Below are 16,159 nucleotides of genomic sequence, written 5' to 3'. Positions count from 1 at the left end.
GACTTACTGGAGGAAGAACATTTGAAATAGAGATTAATACTCTCTAGATTTTCATCCAGCAGCAAGTGTGGAGGATCTGCAACTGAGTGTATTCTGAGGGGAGAGTGACAGCAGGTTCTAAGGGAATGATCCACGGCCTTTGGGTTCAGCAGGTTGCAGAGACCGGCTCAGTAGATCTCATGATAATGGGTACCTTGTAATGGCCAGTATCCTTCCCCTAGGTTTTGGTTTGTGATCCTGAAGCCAAGAAATTGATGATGACCCTGAAGAAAACCCTGGTTGAGTCCAGACTGCCTGCCATTACCTGCTATGCAGATGCCAAGCCTGGTCTGCAGACACATGGCTTCATCCTGAGGGTCAAGGACTGTGGCTGCATTGTGAAGTTCTACAACGATGTGCAGGGACTGGTGCCCAAGCATGAGCTGAGTGCCGAGTATATCCCTGCCCCGGAGACAGTCTTTTACCCTGGGCAGGTAACCCTTCCCCTGGAAAGGCCCTTATCCTTGGTGACCCCATGAACACAGATTTGAAGAAGAGAGCACATGGGCAGTGGGCCTAAGCCATCTAAGTGGAGGAGATGGGGAACAGATCAGAGAGAGATGCTTAAGGGAGTTCATGGAAGCTGGGAAATTAATGGACTCAGGCCCATGACCTGGAAGAAATCTGTCTTTACCTGTAATAAACTGGGGGTCCCTCACATCAGATTTTGTTCTGAGGCTACTATTGTCACAAGGGGGCAGTGTTGTAAAACTAGTGAGTCTGGGCTTGTCTAGGAAAAATAATTTTTTAAAACTTGGAGTTGTACCAAAAAAATTATTCATGTTTTCCTTTTGTCCAAAAGGTTGATTTACAGGGATTCTGTGTAGCTTTCAGTGCCTTTCTTCTTTTCACTCCTTTTTGTTCTCATCCAAGGCCTTGGTAGATCTGCCAGGGCTGCTGCGGCACTGGTGGAAGGCACCACAGTCCAGGGCCAAAAGGCCTGCTGGGTAGAGTTAGCCAAGCATGTGTGGGTTTCTCCCCAGGTAATGAAGGTTGTGGTGCTGAATTGTGAGCCAGCCAAAGAGAGGATGCTCTTATCCTTCAAGCTGTTGAGTGATCCAGAAGCAAAGAAAGAACGTGAGGGAGGAAGTCAGAAGAAAAGAAGAGCTGTTCATGTTGGGCAGGTACTTACCTGGATATCTCCAGACAAGCTCCTTCATACAGGGTACCACTGACACATGGATGCGGGAACCCATGGAGGGAAAGACAGAGGTAGCTAGATAAGATCCTGAGGCTGGAGGGGTTCTTGAGAGAGGACCTCGTACATATCCTTTTCTGCGTGCCGGACCAGATGGAAGCTATCAGGAAAGGAAGGCCCTGTTCCTTTCCAGCAGTGGACTGCTACCCTCTTTCCCCTCTGGTCCCTGGGGCCAGCTTGCAGGTCTGGAGGGACGGGGGAGAAGAGTGATACATATGAGCCCACAAATGGGCCTGGTGTATACGTGCACGTGTACGCTTGCTGGCTTGTGGGTGAGGACTGTAGGAAGCTGTTTCTTTGATCTTGGCCTCTCAGTGATTCTCTGAGTTTGATGTCTCTGAACTCTTTCAGATCCAGACTAGGTTGCTTCCTGCTGAACACAAATGATAATTTTTTTATCTTTCTCTTTCCTGGGCAGTTGGTGGATGTGAAGGTTGTAGAGAAGACTGAAGACGGGCTGGAGGTGGCTGTCCTGCCCCACAGCATCCCTGGTTTCCTCCCCATACCTCACCTGTCAGACCACGTCCCCAATGGCCCACTGCTGTACCACTGGCTCCAGGCGGGTGACACCCTCCACAGGGTCCTGTGTCTGCAGAGCGAGGGCCGTGTTGTATCCTTCACCGGCATCTGTAGGGCAGCAGAAGGTGGCGGGGGAGTCATGGGCCCTCAAGTGGGAAATTCTGGGTCAGGCTCTGCTCTTGTTTGGAAACCCAATTGGGGGAAAAAAAAATCAGTCATTCGACCACAGAAATACCTCCACAAAGTCAAAACAGTGACCAAGTCTGTGCTTTCCAGTCTATTCCTTTGGTAGGAAATAAGAGCAGGATTGAGGAAGTGCCAGCAGATGCTGGTGGTCAGGGCCGAAGGAGCCAGAAAAGCCACATTAGAGTGGGAGCCCAGTAGGAGCTTCTGCCCTGGGTCTTGGGGTGAGGTGGCATGGCATACAAGGCCCCACGGGGTACTCCTGGGAGCACCTCTAGCTTTCTGGGCCTCTAGTGCTTGCCCCTAGACTTTGAACAATTACTGAGGTAGCTGCTGCCCTCTTTCTCTCCCTTTCCTTTCATCCCCTTAAGATCATGGGGCTCAGAAATATCCCCCTTTGGTCTTTGTGTGAGCATGTTGAAAGAGGACGTTGCCTCTTTCCTCACAAAATGTAGAGTCATCTCCTTAAAGAGTAAGACTGGCAGAGGAGGTGAAATGGGGTTGATCAGTGTGGTGGGGACAGTGGAGGGTTATGTCATAGCTGATGCACCTGTCAGACCACAGGATTGAGCCGTTCCCATTTTGGTCCCCTCCAGTAATCTGCAGACGAATTAATAATGAAAGGTTTAAAGCAGTGATTCTGAAACTAGTGCTCATCAGAACCACCTGGAGGGCCAGTTTAACCACAGATTGCTGGACCAACTCTCAGAGTTTCTAATCCAGCAGGCCTTGGGTGGTGCTTGAGGAATTGGTTTGGAACAAGTTCCGGGTGATGTTGGTGCTGCTGGTCTGGGCACCACACTTAGAGAGTCACTGTAGTAGCAGAAGGGGAGAGTAGAGAAGATGGTACCAGCGGGCATCTGCCATCCCTGGAGCATTCCTTGATGAAGTGCCACTAGCTCCTTTGCAGGAAGCCAGCGTTGGTCTCTGCAGTAGAAGGTGGTCAGGATCCCAAGAGCTTCTCAGAAATCCATCCTGGAATGTTGCTCATGGGGTTTGTGAAGAGCATCAAGGACTATGGAGTGTTCGTCCAGTTCCCCTCAGGTCTTAGTGGACTGGCCCCCAAAGCTGTAAGTTGAGCAGCGTGCACACGGGCTCTGTCTCCTCAGAGGCCCTCTGAGGAAGAGAACAGGGTCGTGGAACCTGGGCTTCATGGGAAGGGGTAGGGTATTTCCTTTCCTTTTCCCATTTTCTGTCCACTCTTCCCTTCAGGCCATGAGTGACAAATTTGTGACCTCCACAAGTGACCACTTTGTCGAGGGGCAGACGGTAGTTGCAAAGGTGACGAACGTGGACGAGGAGAAGCAGCGAATGCTGCTGTCGTTACGGCTGTCAGACTGCACCCTGGGGGACGTGGCTACCACCAGCCTTCTCCTCCTGAGCCAGTGCCTGGAGGAGCTGCAGGGTGTGCGCAGCCTCATGAGCAACCGAGGTGGGGTGCCTCAGGGCCCTGCGTGGTGGGGGCAGGAGGGCAGTGGAGGAGGGTCAGGTGGAGAGTGTGTGTATAAATTGAGCCTGTTTGTTATTTGGATGACTTGTCCAGGTCTCTGGGGGAGGGGGGGTTTTTTTTTGGTGAACTTTTTTTCGTGGAAGTATGGCATACATAAAATGCACAAATCATTAAGTGTCCAGCTCAGTAAATGTTGATAAAATGACTCCCCCTGCCCCCGGTTTAAGTAAAAACTACCCAGATTAAGCTAAAGATCAACCAGCATCCCAGAAGCTCCTCCTGGTTCCTTTCCCAGCCCAGGATCCATGTTTCCCTTACTTCTGTGGCCTCAGGTTTGCATCTGCTGTGAATTCATTCACTTCATCTGACATTCCTTAGTCAACGGATATATATTGGATGATAAAACGGAATAGCAACCTGCAAGAAAACTTCGGGAGGGATTATTATTCTGACAGTCTCAGACTTCGTTCCACTGTGTAGGATTGTTGGAGCCCTGATGAGGATTTGGGAGTAAGGCTTGAGAGGGGAGATTCTAAAACAGAATGAAAATTCAGAAACCAAAGGAGAGCTTGTGCTTGTGCTTCTGATATGTTGACTGTTTTCAGAAATTGTAGCCAGGTAGGATCAGCAAAGGGCACAAGTCTCTGCCTCTGACGGGAGTTTCCATGGATACTGGATATTTTCGCAACAAGTGATTTTACCTTGACAGTGTTCCAGTGTTCCACTGCCCTTCATGGCGATGATATATTTAAAAGGGAAAGAATGGTAGGAGTGTTGTTTCTCTTCCTAATCCCTGTCTCCTTTGGGTCTGTCTCACAGACTCTGTGTTGATCCAGACACTGGCCGAGATGACCCCAGGAATGATCCTTGACCTAGAGGTGCAGGAAGTGTTGGAAGATGGCTCTGTGGTATTCGGTGGGGGCCCAGTGCCAGGCCTGGTCCTGAGAGCCAGCAGATATCATCGGGCAGGTGAGTGCCGGCGTCTTCTGTCTGCCCATCGTGGTTAGTGGGGAAACCCATTGCCCATTGTTGCCTCTACTGGATACAGAATTTCCAAATACATAGAAATTATTGACATGCCTGCCTTGTGGGAATGTAAATTAAGATAAATGACAGTATACTACTGCCATAATTTTTATATACTAGGTTGCATAAAGTAGGATCGACTTGAGCTGTGGAAGGTAGCCCTTGGTTTCCCTAGCTGTGGACCGCATAGACCCAGGATATATGTCCTCTTTCATTTCTTGGAAAAGCCAAAGGGCCTGTAGGGCTCTTAGAGGTAGCAGCTGTACCCACGAGAGGCGCTGTCCTCCCTTCACCCTGCCCCAGGAGGGTGATAATGCTATGTTCTGTACTGCAGGGCAGGAGGTGGAATCTGGGCAGAAAAAGAAGGCTGTAGTCTTAAATGTTGATATGTTGAAGTTGGAAGTACATGTTTCCCTTTGCCAAGATTTGGTGAACAGAAAACATAAAAAGGTAAGCTTGCTCATGACTTCCATTCATCCATTGCCCTGCTTTCACATTACACCCATTCAACACCACACACTTGGGTCAAATGCCTGCAGGTAGGGTGACCATACACCTGGATTTGTCTGGGACAGTCCCACTTTGTGCCTCTTGTCCTGGTGTAGTTATTAATAGCACTGACTTGTGCTCTGGTACAGATGATAAATGATAACGGTCACACTCTCTTTAGAGCCAAACAGGTATTGTAAATGGCTGAAGTGGGCAGCTGGGTTAGGGAGTGGGAACTGGGGCTCTTAAAAGCTGGGGAATCCACACTGTGCCTGCGAAGGGCAGAGACTACTCAGTTTCATCTGGGTGTTGCCATATGGGAATATCTGGGTCCCCTATTGTTAAGTCTTTGCTTTTTAAGAGAAGCAGATTTTTTTTTTTTTTTTGGTATTATTTTGATTTATAAATGTTAGACATGAATTTATTTTTTATAATTTTTTTTGTTGAGAATACATGCAGCAGAACAGGATTTATTATTTGAAAAAAAAAAAAAACTCTATGAACCAAACAAAACCTGTTTGCAGGTAGTTCTGGCCTCCAGGCTGCCTGTCCACACCCTCTCCTATCTTGCCTTCTGTACACTTTCATGTACAGAAGAGTGGGTTTGAGGGAAATCTCAAAATCAATATTTTTCTTGGTGTATGTATTTGGTCATCATCTAAAAACACTTATTAAGCACCTAATAGCATAGAGTATGGTACAGAGTACTGTATAGATATAACCCTTAGTGTCTAGTTTTTAAAGTGAATAGAAAACAATAGTAATCCCTCAGAATTTGGATTTGGGGGAAGGTAGGCATAGTGCCTTGTACCCAGTAAGTTCTCAGTAATGACTGTTCGTTGAATGATTGGAAGAGTGAGCAAATTGGGTGGAGCTGCAAGACTAGGAGAGTCAGGAACCACAGTCTCGAAAGCTGGGGAGCTATTGGAAATGGCCTGGCTGTGCATCCGAATCACCAAAACACCTTTTTGAATTCTGATTCACTAGTTCTAGGGCAGGGCCTAGGAATCTGAATTCAAGACAAAACAAAAACTAACTTTGGTGGTTTTGATTTGGACCTGTGAGTTTAGTCAAGCCACTTCAGTTCACAGAAGAGGAAGACTAGGTCTAACTAGGGCATGAAGACTAGTTTATTACAGCTCAGACCAGCTTTGGGTCCCCTGAACTCCAGAGGGTTTCCTTAACTTGGCCCCGCAAACCCAGTGGGCCATGAATGAGTGACCATGTTCTGTAAGGAAAGTGGGAATGGTGGATCTTTTCTGTTTTCCAGCTGAAGAAAGGCAGTGAGTACCAGGCAACTGTGCAGCACTTGGAGGAGTCCTTTGCCATTGCCTCCTTGGTAGAGACCGGCCAGCTGGCAGCTTTCTCCCTGACTTCTCACCTCAACGACACCTTCCGCTTTGACTCAGAGAAGTTGCAGGTGGGACAGGGTGTCTCTCTAGCCCTCAAGGCCACACAACCAGGAGTGACTGGTCTTATTTTAGCTGTCGAGGGACCAGCTGCTAAGAGGACCATGAGACAGACCCGGAAGGAGTCTGAGACAGTGGATGAAGATGAGGAATCGGATCCAGCTCTGGTTGTTGGAACTGTAAAGAAGCACACCCTGTCCATTGGGGACATGGTCACAGGAACTGTCAAGTCCATTAAGGCCACCCATGTAGTTGTGACCCTGGAAGATGGTGTCATTGGCTGTATCCATGCCTCCAACATTCTAGATGATGTTCCAGTGGGCACCTCTCCCACTAGCAAGCTGAAAGTTGGGAAGACAGTCACTGCACGGGTGATCGGAGGGCGAGACGTGAAGACATACAAGTATGGAGGCTTTGGGAGGGATGGGCAGTGGGAATTGGTCACCCTCAGGCTTTGAGGGGAAATTGTAATTGTGGGAGAAGGAATGGGAACATAGATAGATTCCGAAAAATTGTGTGTAAATCATGTTCTTTAACAACAGGTATTTACCAAAGAATACTATTTCATGATTCTTTTAAAAATGAAATGTAGTGTAGTGGTTATGAGCATAGGTTTAGAGTCAGACCTGGGTTTGAATTTTAGATTTGCCACTTAAAAACTATGTGACTATGTGCTAATAGTTACTGAGTTTTATTTTCCTAATTTGTAAAGTGAGAGTAGTGGTAATGACTACCTTGTAGGGTCATCTCAAAGATTGAAAGAGAGCATGTATCATGTAATGTGCCTGTTAGTTGGCTGGTGCATGCTTATTGCTTAGTATACATTAATCTGTTCTCAATCTCCTTATACTCGCTTACTTTAAATCTAGTTACAATACATGTCATTGTGGAAGAAATTCTTGATGTAACAGGGAAAAAATAAAGAATTCAAAGTCTGGCCAATACTTTGCATATTAATGTCAGTCACTAACTGTGACAGCTTATCCTCTCTAGAGCCGTTTCCTTCTCTTTAAAATGAAAGGGTTGGAGTATATAATGTGTAAGGAACATTCTTTTCATGGTCTAATATCACATTCCTAAAAGATCATTTGAACCAGCTTCTTAATGTTTACTGCAAAGGATGAGAATGGAAACCCTCAGACATAGCTCCCGGCTGATGGGTGGTGGTGTGATGGAGCAGGGTGGTTTTTTTCAGTAAGCTAGGCTTGGGGTGGAATGGAAGAAGTCCTCGTCTCTAGATTGCAGTGTTATTGAGAATAAAAGAAATGATTTGATATTATTTGTTTCTCCAGGTTTCTCCCAATAAGTCACCCCAGATTTATTCGAACCATCCCAGAGCTGAGTGTTCGACCAAGGTGAGGACAACTCTAGCAGCATGGTCTCATGGGAAGAGACCAGGCCTTGGAATCAGGAACATGTCTGTTTTAATCTTGATTCAGCCAGTTTTGCAACTTACTTCAACTCTCTATGTCCAGTTAGTCTTATTTCCCTAATAGGGATCGTTGTCCTACCCTCATATGACTAGTTAGAGGAATTATATGAAAATTCAAGTAAAAGTTTTATACAGAGTTTTTTTAGTATCAGTGTAAGGGCTGATTGCAGCTCTGTTTGTCAGCATCTACTAAAGAGAAACGTTCCTGCTCTCAACTCAAATTTCTAGAGCTCAGTAATTCCCTAAGTAAACAACATGTAGCCAAGAATAGATGTTCTTTCAGTGTGGACTACTGCTTGGTCACTAGAGGCTGAGCTGGAATTTTAGGTGGTATTCTGGAGGATTCTGCGGAGAGGAGCATGCCACGAGGGATTCTGGGTGAGGGAGAATTCAGTAGTTCCATGTAGCGAATCCAGTTTGGGGTAATTTTCTCATCCTGGTTGTTAGCCTTTTGTGCCTAGAGATGCTATGGAAAGGCCTCCGAAGTAACTTTCAGAGGGTAAGCTGTGATCCACATCCTGAAGGGATCAGAATAGAAATGGATTGTTTCTGAAAAGGGTGGACCCCAGGACTGACCTTAAACAGCCATTCTTCCAGTTGTGTGTAGCTAGATGCCTGTCAGTCCTGAGAGTTGGGTTTTCTTATGGAGGGAGCAGAAGTAGATGGACCCACGGATCAAACTGCTTAAAATCCTCTGAAAAAATGGCCACTTGAGGGGAGATGAATTCAAAGTAGAAGCCTTATCTAGAGGTTGGTTTCCTCTTTCTCCAGTGAGCTGGAGAAGGATGGCCACACTGCTCTCAACACTCACTCTGTTAGCCCCTCGGAGAAGATTAAACAGTACCAGGCTGGCCAGACTGTGACTTGCTTCTTGAAGAGGGTGAGTAGCACATACCTTGCAATGTTAAAACTTCCTTCTTTGAGAAGAAAAGGGGGAGAAATTGGAGACAAAAGCCATTAGCACTGGGCATTCAAGTCTGTGTTTGCTACCATTGCTGGGTTTGTGGGAGATGGTACATGGCCTCTGTTCCTAGAAAACTTCTGGTCTAATTGGGCAGCTAAAGTCATGGCTTACAAAATAATTAGCAAGCAACTCTGAATTCATCACATTTGTAGATTTTAAACTAAACCCAAGTTATTTTAAGTTTACAAAAGGAAAGAAAAATATAGGAAAAGACTTAAAATAAATGCAGTACTGAATTTTAGATTCTTAGCATTTATGAAAGGCGCCCCGGTGGCACAAAGGGATAAACACTAGGCTGCTAACTGAAAGGTTGGTGGTTCCAACCCACCGGATGGCTCCTGGGGCAAAAGACCTGGTGATCTGCTTCCATGAAGATTACAGCCAAGACAAAATAATTCTATTACGAAAACATTCTGCATCCCGCTTTGAAATGTGGCGTCTGGGGTCTTAAATGCTAACAAGCGGCCATCTAAGATGCATCAATTGGTCTCAACCCATCTGGATCAAAGGAGAATGAACAACACCAAGGTCACACGATAACTATGAGCCCAAGAGACAGAAAGGACCACATGAACTAGAGACTTACATCATCCTGAGACCAGAAGAACTAGTTGGTGCCCGGCTACAACTGATGACTGCCCTGACAGGGAGCACAACAGAGAACCCCTGAGGGAGCAGGAGATCAGTGGGATGCAGACCCCAAATTCTCATAAAAAGACCAGACTTAGTGGTCTGACTGAGACTAGAGGAATCCTGGCGGTCATGGTCCCCAAACCTTCTGTTGGCCCAGGACAGGAACCATTCCCGAAGACAACTCATCAGACATGAAAGGGACTGGACAGTGGGTAGGAGAGAGATGGTGATGAAGAGTGAGCTATTTGTATCGGGTAGACACTTGAGACTGTGTTGGCATCGCCTGTCTGGAGGGGGGATGGGAGGATAGAGGGAGTTGGAAGCTGGCAAAATTGTCACGAAAGGAGAGACTGGAAGGGCTGACTCATTAGGGGGAGAGCAAGTGGGAGTATGGAGTAAGGTGTATGTAAACTTATATGTGACAGTCTGACTTGATTTGTAAAAACGTTCACTTGAAGCTCAATAAAAGTTAAAAAAAAAAAAAAAAAGATTACAGCCAAGAAAACTCTACGGGGCAGTTCTACTCTGTCACGTGGGGTCACTATGAGTTGAAAATCAACTTGATGGCACCCAACAACAGCAACCTTCTGTAAAGTTCAGCTGCAATGCAAAACAGTAAGCAATTGGGGGCCAGAGTGTGTGCTCTAACCCTGATTGAAACAGGAATTCAGAAAGGGAAGCAATCAGTATGAACTGTTTCAGTTGGAACGTATTATAGAAGAGGTTGGACTGGGCTTAACTTTGAGGGGTAACTCCTTTATGTTGTTGCCAGATTCTTCACCCAAAAGCATGTGTCAGCGTGTAGGTGATCCTTGATCCTGTCCAGTACCCATTGTCTATAGACATAAACTCCGGATTTCTTAGAGTGGCTTTTAAGGCGCTTAATAATCTGACCTTAGGTACCTTGTGTACCAGTCACCCAGAGCACCTTTTGTTATCTTCTTTGCTTCCTGTCTTTATTCACACTGGTTGCCACACCTGAAGTAGCCTACTGCCCTTCAAGTTTCAGCACAGATCCCTGTCACTGGCTTTTATGTATCCTTGTAGCATTTGTACCTCCTACATGTTGATTGCTGCTCTGGTTATTTGCATGCTTATTTGACTTAACTCTTTGGAGATTGTAATCTCCTTGAAAGCAGGGCCTGGCTTTTATTTATCACCAATGATTGTGTGTAGTGGCTGCCTGATAAGTGTTTTATTGAACAGACTTGAAAATTGGGTTTTGTGCTCAGGACAGGGTACTCTAAGCAGTGAAGGATCAAAATCTAAGTTGATTTAAAAATAAGACGTTGGCCCCGGAGATGGTTAACAATTACTGGGTATAGGCGAAGTTCGGAGAAGGGTACAGAAGTCAGGGGGATTGGTCCTCTTTGCCTCCTAATCAGCTGAGGCACTGGGAGGGGTACTAGTGAAAAGCCGGGAGGTTGGGTACCACAGTGGGGTGTAGGGTTAGGTTCCTGTCCCTTAGCACAATGTGGGATTGGGACCTTTTCAGCCCTGTGGTCTTAGGAGAGTCATTGTTTTAACAGAGGGAACAAAAGAGATGTTTGTATCTGCCCTATTCCATTTCTTCTTTTTTCCCCGCAGTACAACGTGGTTAAGAAATGGCTTGAAGTGGAGATTGCTCCAGACATCCGAGGGAGAATTCCCTTGTTGCTCACTTCTCTTAGTTTCAAGGTCAGTGTGCTTGATATCTGGAGAGGAGATTCAGGCTCCCTAAACTTGATTCAGTGTCTGGTGTGTGTGTTCACAGTGGGAACAAGGAACTGCACACTTCTTTTAGGTATTGGCTTTGGAGATCCGTGCTATGGAGACTTAAATGCTGTGGTTTTGGGTAAATGACAGAGCTTTCTTCAAAACACAGAGGAATTTTCTTGTCCTTCCAGGTTCTGAAACATCCAGATAAGAAGTTCCGGATCGGCCAGGCCCTAAACGCAACCGTGGTTGGTCCAGATTCCTGCAAGGCCTTCTTGTGTCTATCACTCATAGGTGTGGTAATGAAACAATGCCTGGTCAGGGAAGAGAAGAGCGGGGAAGGTGTGAGAAGGGGTCTTCAATTACTGCCCAGGTGGAAGGATGCCTTTGGGACATGCCTAGTTTGGTGGCTTCTTGGGACAGTTTTTCTCTTGGGACTTTAGTCTGTGGCTAGTGTTAATCCACTGCTGTTTGAGACACCTTTACATACAGTTGGTTTTCTCAGGTCCTTCAGAAAGGATTGTCCACCACATGACCCTGGACTTCTTGGCTACTCAGTGTGATAGTCAGGGTCTTCTGGTTGTTCTAGCCCACTCAGCCTAGGCAGTCTCTGCCCTCCACAGCCAGCTTCTTTCTTGGCTTATTTTCTGTTCCTGAATCAGATTCTTCCTCCGTAATTTCCTACCAGGTCCTCACAAACTTGAGAAAGGGGAAGTGGCCATGGGCCGAGTGGTGAAGGTGACTCCCAATGAGGGGCTGACTGTTTCCTTCCCCTTTGGGAAGTTTGGAAGAGCGAGTATATTTCATGTGAGTGACTCTTACTCTGAGACACCCCTGGAAGACTTTGTCCCCCAAAAGATTGTCAGGTAAGACAGGTTTTCTTCCTCTTTTCAGCTAGCTGTAGAACTGGCGGAAAAAAATTTTATTTGTAGAAGTAATACATGGTTTGGGATAAAAAAAATGAAAATTTATAATTTTATTCTCCATTGTTTTCTGCTGTTATATACTTTGGTCTTTATCTTTCCAGACTTCGGCATGTATATATAGGTATAGTTTTTTTCATCTAAAAATAAAATTTGGTTTTATGTATTGTTCTGTAAGTCACTTTTTGTCTTAGCAGTTTATCAGACTTTCTTTTCCCATGCTGGCATATCTAAATCTGCCTTTTTTTGAGCCTTAGTTTTGACAGTTGTATAGTATCTCATTATGTGTTTTTTTAAATCCTGATTTATTTAACCAGTCCTCTGTTGATAGATAATAATGTTGAATATCTCTGTACCTATATTTGCATGCTAGTGTAAGTGTATCTGTGAAGTACATTCCTAGAAGTGAGACTGATAGGTGAAATGATGTGTACATTTAAATTTTTGATCACTTTTGTAAAATTGCCCTCTAAAAAGACTGTGCTAATTTATATTCTTAGTTACAGTAAATATGACTGTCCATTTCTGAGACCTCTGCTGACACTGGATAATAATTTTTTATCTCAGCCATTGGGTAGGGAAAAATTGATACCTCATTTTAATTTGCATTTCTTTTATGGTCATTTTCATGTTTATTAGCTGTTTACATTTGTTCTGTACTTTCCTTGTCTGAGTCACTTGCTATTTTTATATTGAAGCATTCCTTTTTTTAAAAAAAATATTTTTAGTCATCTGTAGGTATTCTCTTTAAAAGGACAATGACTTTTTGCAGTTAGGGGGCTTAATTTATGAACTATTTCAGATACACAGAAATGAACCCACCTCAGTTAAAGTTTGAAACCATTTTCTAGGCTGGATAAACTAGCATTGAAGAGGCAGATGTCAGTTTAATAGAGACTTTTCTAAGAGTCAGTTCACTAATGATGGATTAGATACCTTCAGGAGGCAGAGAAATTGCCCTTTTCCTTCTCCAACGTCCCAGCCTCCCAAACACCTGCCTAAATTCCACAATACTTATCAGAGCTAACGGCACAGATATATCCAGGACCTGGGAGAAGAAAAAGAATGAGTCCTATCTCTGTTTTGTCTCTTGAGGCTTACAAAATGAGGTTATGCTTTTCAGCAAAATTATTTTTTTGAAATACATTTTGTTATGGCCAAACTTGTGAGTAGCATTAAATTGCAGTTCCCTCATCTGTCAAGTATGAATAACGCGTTAACTTGCCTCAAGGTAGAAGACCCCTTGAGACTCCTTCTAGCTCAAAGATCTGTACTCCCATGTTGTAAAAGGCAGACATCTGTGGTGGGAAACATTTGGACTGTGTCGTTCTTGAGATCCTTTTCACCTCTACGATTATGTACCTATATTCTTCTATATAGCTGCTTTGGACTACTAATTGCCATTTTAGATGAAATAAGTTTGGGAATCCAACACAGGCATAAACTCTGCTGTCCCTCCTGAAGCTTCCTTATGGTCAGGCCTCACTACTGTCGTCCTCTTAGCTCCTGTGTGCTGTCAGTAGTACCTAGGTCATCATTGGCCATGGTTTCCTGAGGGTTTAGTCATTTTTTCCTCTGAGATCAGAAACTCCCAGGACCTGATACAGGGCTGGCCTCATCTCTTAAATGCTCTGAATCTTCTAGAAGGCTTTCATGTCTCTTCTTAGCCCTTCTCCCAACACCTTCCTTGGGCATGAAAAGTAGGTAGAGTTATTTTTACTTTACAGGCTAGTAAACTGAGGCCCAGAGAGGTGAAGCGACTTGTCCAGAGTCCCTCAGCAGGTTATCAACAGAGTAAAGAACCAGAACCCAGGTCTGGCTCTTTCTGTTCTCCTATCTGTTGGTCAGCCTTGTAGAAAGGAAGCTAAGGCCCTTTGCTGTCTCCAGAAGTGCTCAGAATTCGGCATTTCCTTTTCTTTTTTCTCATTTTAGGTGTTGTGTCCTGTCCACTGCAGGCCATGTGTTGACTTTGTCGCTGAGATCGTCCAGGTGGGTATCTGTGTTGTCGGGGGCAGAAGGGAAGAGGACCCACTCAGAGGATCGAGGGCAGGCTGCATGTGTCTGACACAGGACTTTGGGCTTCCAGCCTTTATTCTCTGCTCATCTGCTGCATACCCTGCCCCTCTTTTATCCAGAAAAGCTGGAGACATTCAGGTTCCTACAGGAACCTAATCTGCTTGGGCTGCTATTTCCCTAGGAAAAGCGTCAGACATTCAAAAGCAGGTGCTTAGGGTTGCACGATGGTGGCCCTGGTGAGGGGAGACGATTTAGCCCCCAGGGTTCCATAGTGGGGGCAGGTGTGGCATGGAGTAGATAGGTGTGTGGTCAGCTTGCTCCACAGATAGTGGGGTGAGTGTGGCATGGAGTGGATAGGTGTGTGGTCAGCTTGCTCCAGATACTGGGGGTGAGTGTGACATGGAGTGGATAGGTGTATGGTCAGCTTGCTCCACAGATAGTGGAGTGAGTGTGGCATGGAGTGGTTGGGTGTGTGGTCAGCTTGCTCCACAGATAGTGGGGTGAGTGTGGCATGGAGTGGATAGCTGTGTGGTCAGCTTGCTCCACAGATAGTGGGGTGAGTGTGGCATGGAGTGGATAGCTGTGTGGTCAGCTTGCTCCACAGTTAGAAATGGATGTTTATGAAGCCAGTGTTTTGGGCTTGACCCCTCTCTGGCTCGGCCAGCCTCTCCCTGTTTCTGCGTGGACAACTTGGACACGCCTGCCCTGCCTGGCAGGCCTTCAGGAGAGAGTAGGGTTGGGCACTGAAGGTTTCATCCTACTGACAGGTCCAGGGTCATGTTCTTATGTACAAAGTATGATTATTGCAGATGTGTTGGGACAGAAGTGGAAGAAAGGCATTAGGAATATATGTGTAAGCCTTTTTTTGTTCCTTTAGAACAAACCCAGAGACGAAAAGCAAAATAGAGGATCCTGAGATTAACTCCATCCAGGACATTGAGGAGGGGCAGCTCCTACGGGGCTATGTGAAGGCCGTCGAGCCACACGGTGTGCTCTTCAGGTGAGTGAGGCAGGGCTGAGTGAGCCTGGCCCATCCTCAACGCCTTCCCTGACCTGTCCTGGGCTGGGGTCCACAGTGTCCCTTAGTCAGCTTCTTTGGAGAGAATATGAAGGAAGGAGAGTCTAGAAGTTTCTACCAGTTTTTAAAAGTTCAAGTTTTTTTAATACTTTTAACAAAGCTTTAAAGCGTTTCTTGTTTGGCCTTTTGAACAGAACATGGCATGTCAAATTTCAGTTTTAAATGATTTTGGATTTTCTTTGATTTTGATCATGATTTGTCACTGTTCTGGGAGATGACATAATGTTCATGACCACCAGATGGTACAGCCTTCCCTTTGTTACGTTTGTAGCAGTTTATGATTTATATATCGTGATGCTATGACGTGGGCAAAAAAAAAAAAAAAATCCTTCAATCATATCTTCATCATTTTTTCCAGTTTAAAAACTCCCCTTTATTCTGTTAAATGCTAGGAAATTGTTATAAATCCTTGTCACAACCTGGGTCCCTATGCCAGTGGAGTCCCTGGACTTGGCGAGGATTCTGTTGTGTGTTTATGATCTCAGGACCGCTGTCTCTCCTTTCAGTCTTGGCCCCTCGGTTGTGGGTTTGGCCCGGTACTCCCATGTTTCCCAGTACAGCCCGTCTAAGAAAGCCCTTTATAGCAGATACCTCCCGGAAGGGAAGCTGCTCACAGCCAAGATCCTAAGGTAGGTGCCTTCTCTCTTTCTCTCTGTCTCTGTGATGTGAATCAAACCACCTCCTTTGGGAGCCCTGGGAAGAGCTTTTGGAGGTAAACTTTAAATAAAATGGGTTAGATAGTAGCGAATGTAGTATTTAGATGAGTGAAAACCCCTTCTGCCTCAGCCCCAGCCTCTAAGTAAAGGCAGATTTGGAAACTTTCCTGTTGTCGGGCTGGGGGGAGACATCACAGCTGCCCCGTCTAAAATGTGCACATCATTCCTACGAATGGTGACTGCCTTCCCTAGGCAGCAGGGACAAGGCTCAGAACTGTGGGCTGATGAGGGGAGGGAAGGCTTGGGCTGCATGGTGCATCCTTTGTACCTTTTTAAAAATTCAGGTGAAATTCACATAAAATTCACCATTTTAAAGTGTACAACTCAGTGGCATTTAGTACGTTCACAGTGTTGTGCGACCATCACTGCTAGCTAGCTCCAAAGCATTT

At 45.5% G+C, this 16,159-nt stretch overlaps 1 protein-coding gene across 2 annotated transcripts in view; it reads left to right on the top strand.

Annotated features, from left to right (window-relative positions):
- PDCD11 (programmed cell death 11) overlaps positions 1-16,159 on the top strand; it is a 42,296-nt gene that overhangs the window by 20,424 nt on the left and 5,713 nt on the right. For both annotated transcript variants that reach the window (XM_064269357.1, XM_003409138.4), the window contains exons 13-28: positions 222-473; positions 1,023-1,163; positions 1,656-1,847; positions 2,839-3,009; positions 3,152-3,371; positions 4,209-4,358; positions 4,750-4,865; positions 6,175-6,716; positions 7,606-7,668; positions 8,517-8,625; positions 10,930-11,019; positions 11,229-11,331; positions 11,726-11,903; positions 13,893-13,949; positions 14,854-14,976; positions 15,561-15,683. In XM_064269357.1, the coding sequence (XP_064125427.1) occupies positions 222-473; positions 1,023-1,163; positions 1,656-1,847; positions 2,839-3,009; positions 3,152-3,371; positions 4,209-4,358; positions 4,750-4,865; positions 6,175-6,716; positions 7,606-7,668; positions 8,517-8,625; positions 10,930-11,019; positions 11,229-11,331; positions 11,726-11,903; positions 13,893-13,949; positions 14,854-14,976; positions 15,561-15,683 (2,630 nt within the window). The remainder of the gene's footprint in view (positions 1-221; positions 474-1,022; positions 1,164-1,655; positions 1,848-2,838; positions 3,010-3,151; positions 3,372-4,208; positions 4,359-4,749; positions 4,866-6,174; positions 6,717-7,605; positions 7,669-8,516; positions 8,626-10,929; positions 11,020-11,228; positions 11,332-11,725; positions 11,904-13,892; positions 13,950-14,853; positions 14,977-15,560; positions 15,684-16,159) is intronic.

This window comes from Loxodonta africana, chromosome 16 (assembly GCF_030014295.1).
Source record: "Loxodonta africana isolate mLoxAfr1 chromosome 16, mLoxAfr1.hap2, whole genome shotgun sequence".
NCBI classification, from domain to species: domain Eukaryota; kingdom Metazoa; phylum Chordata; class Mammalia; order Proboscidea; family Elephantidae; genus Loxodonta; species Loxodonta africana.
The sequence above is the reverse complement of the archived record's forward strand: the minus strand, read 5'-3'. Positions and strand labels throughout refer to the sequence as shown.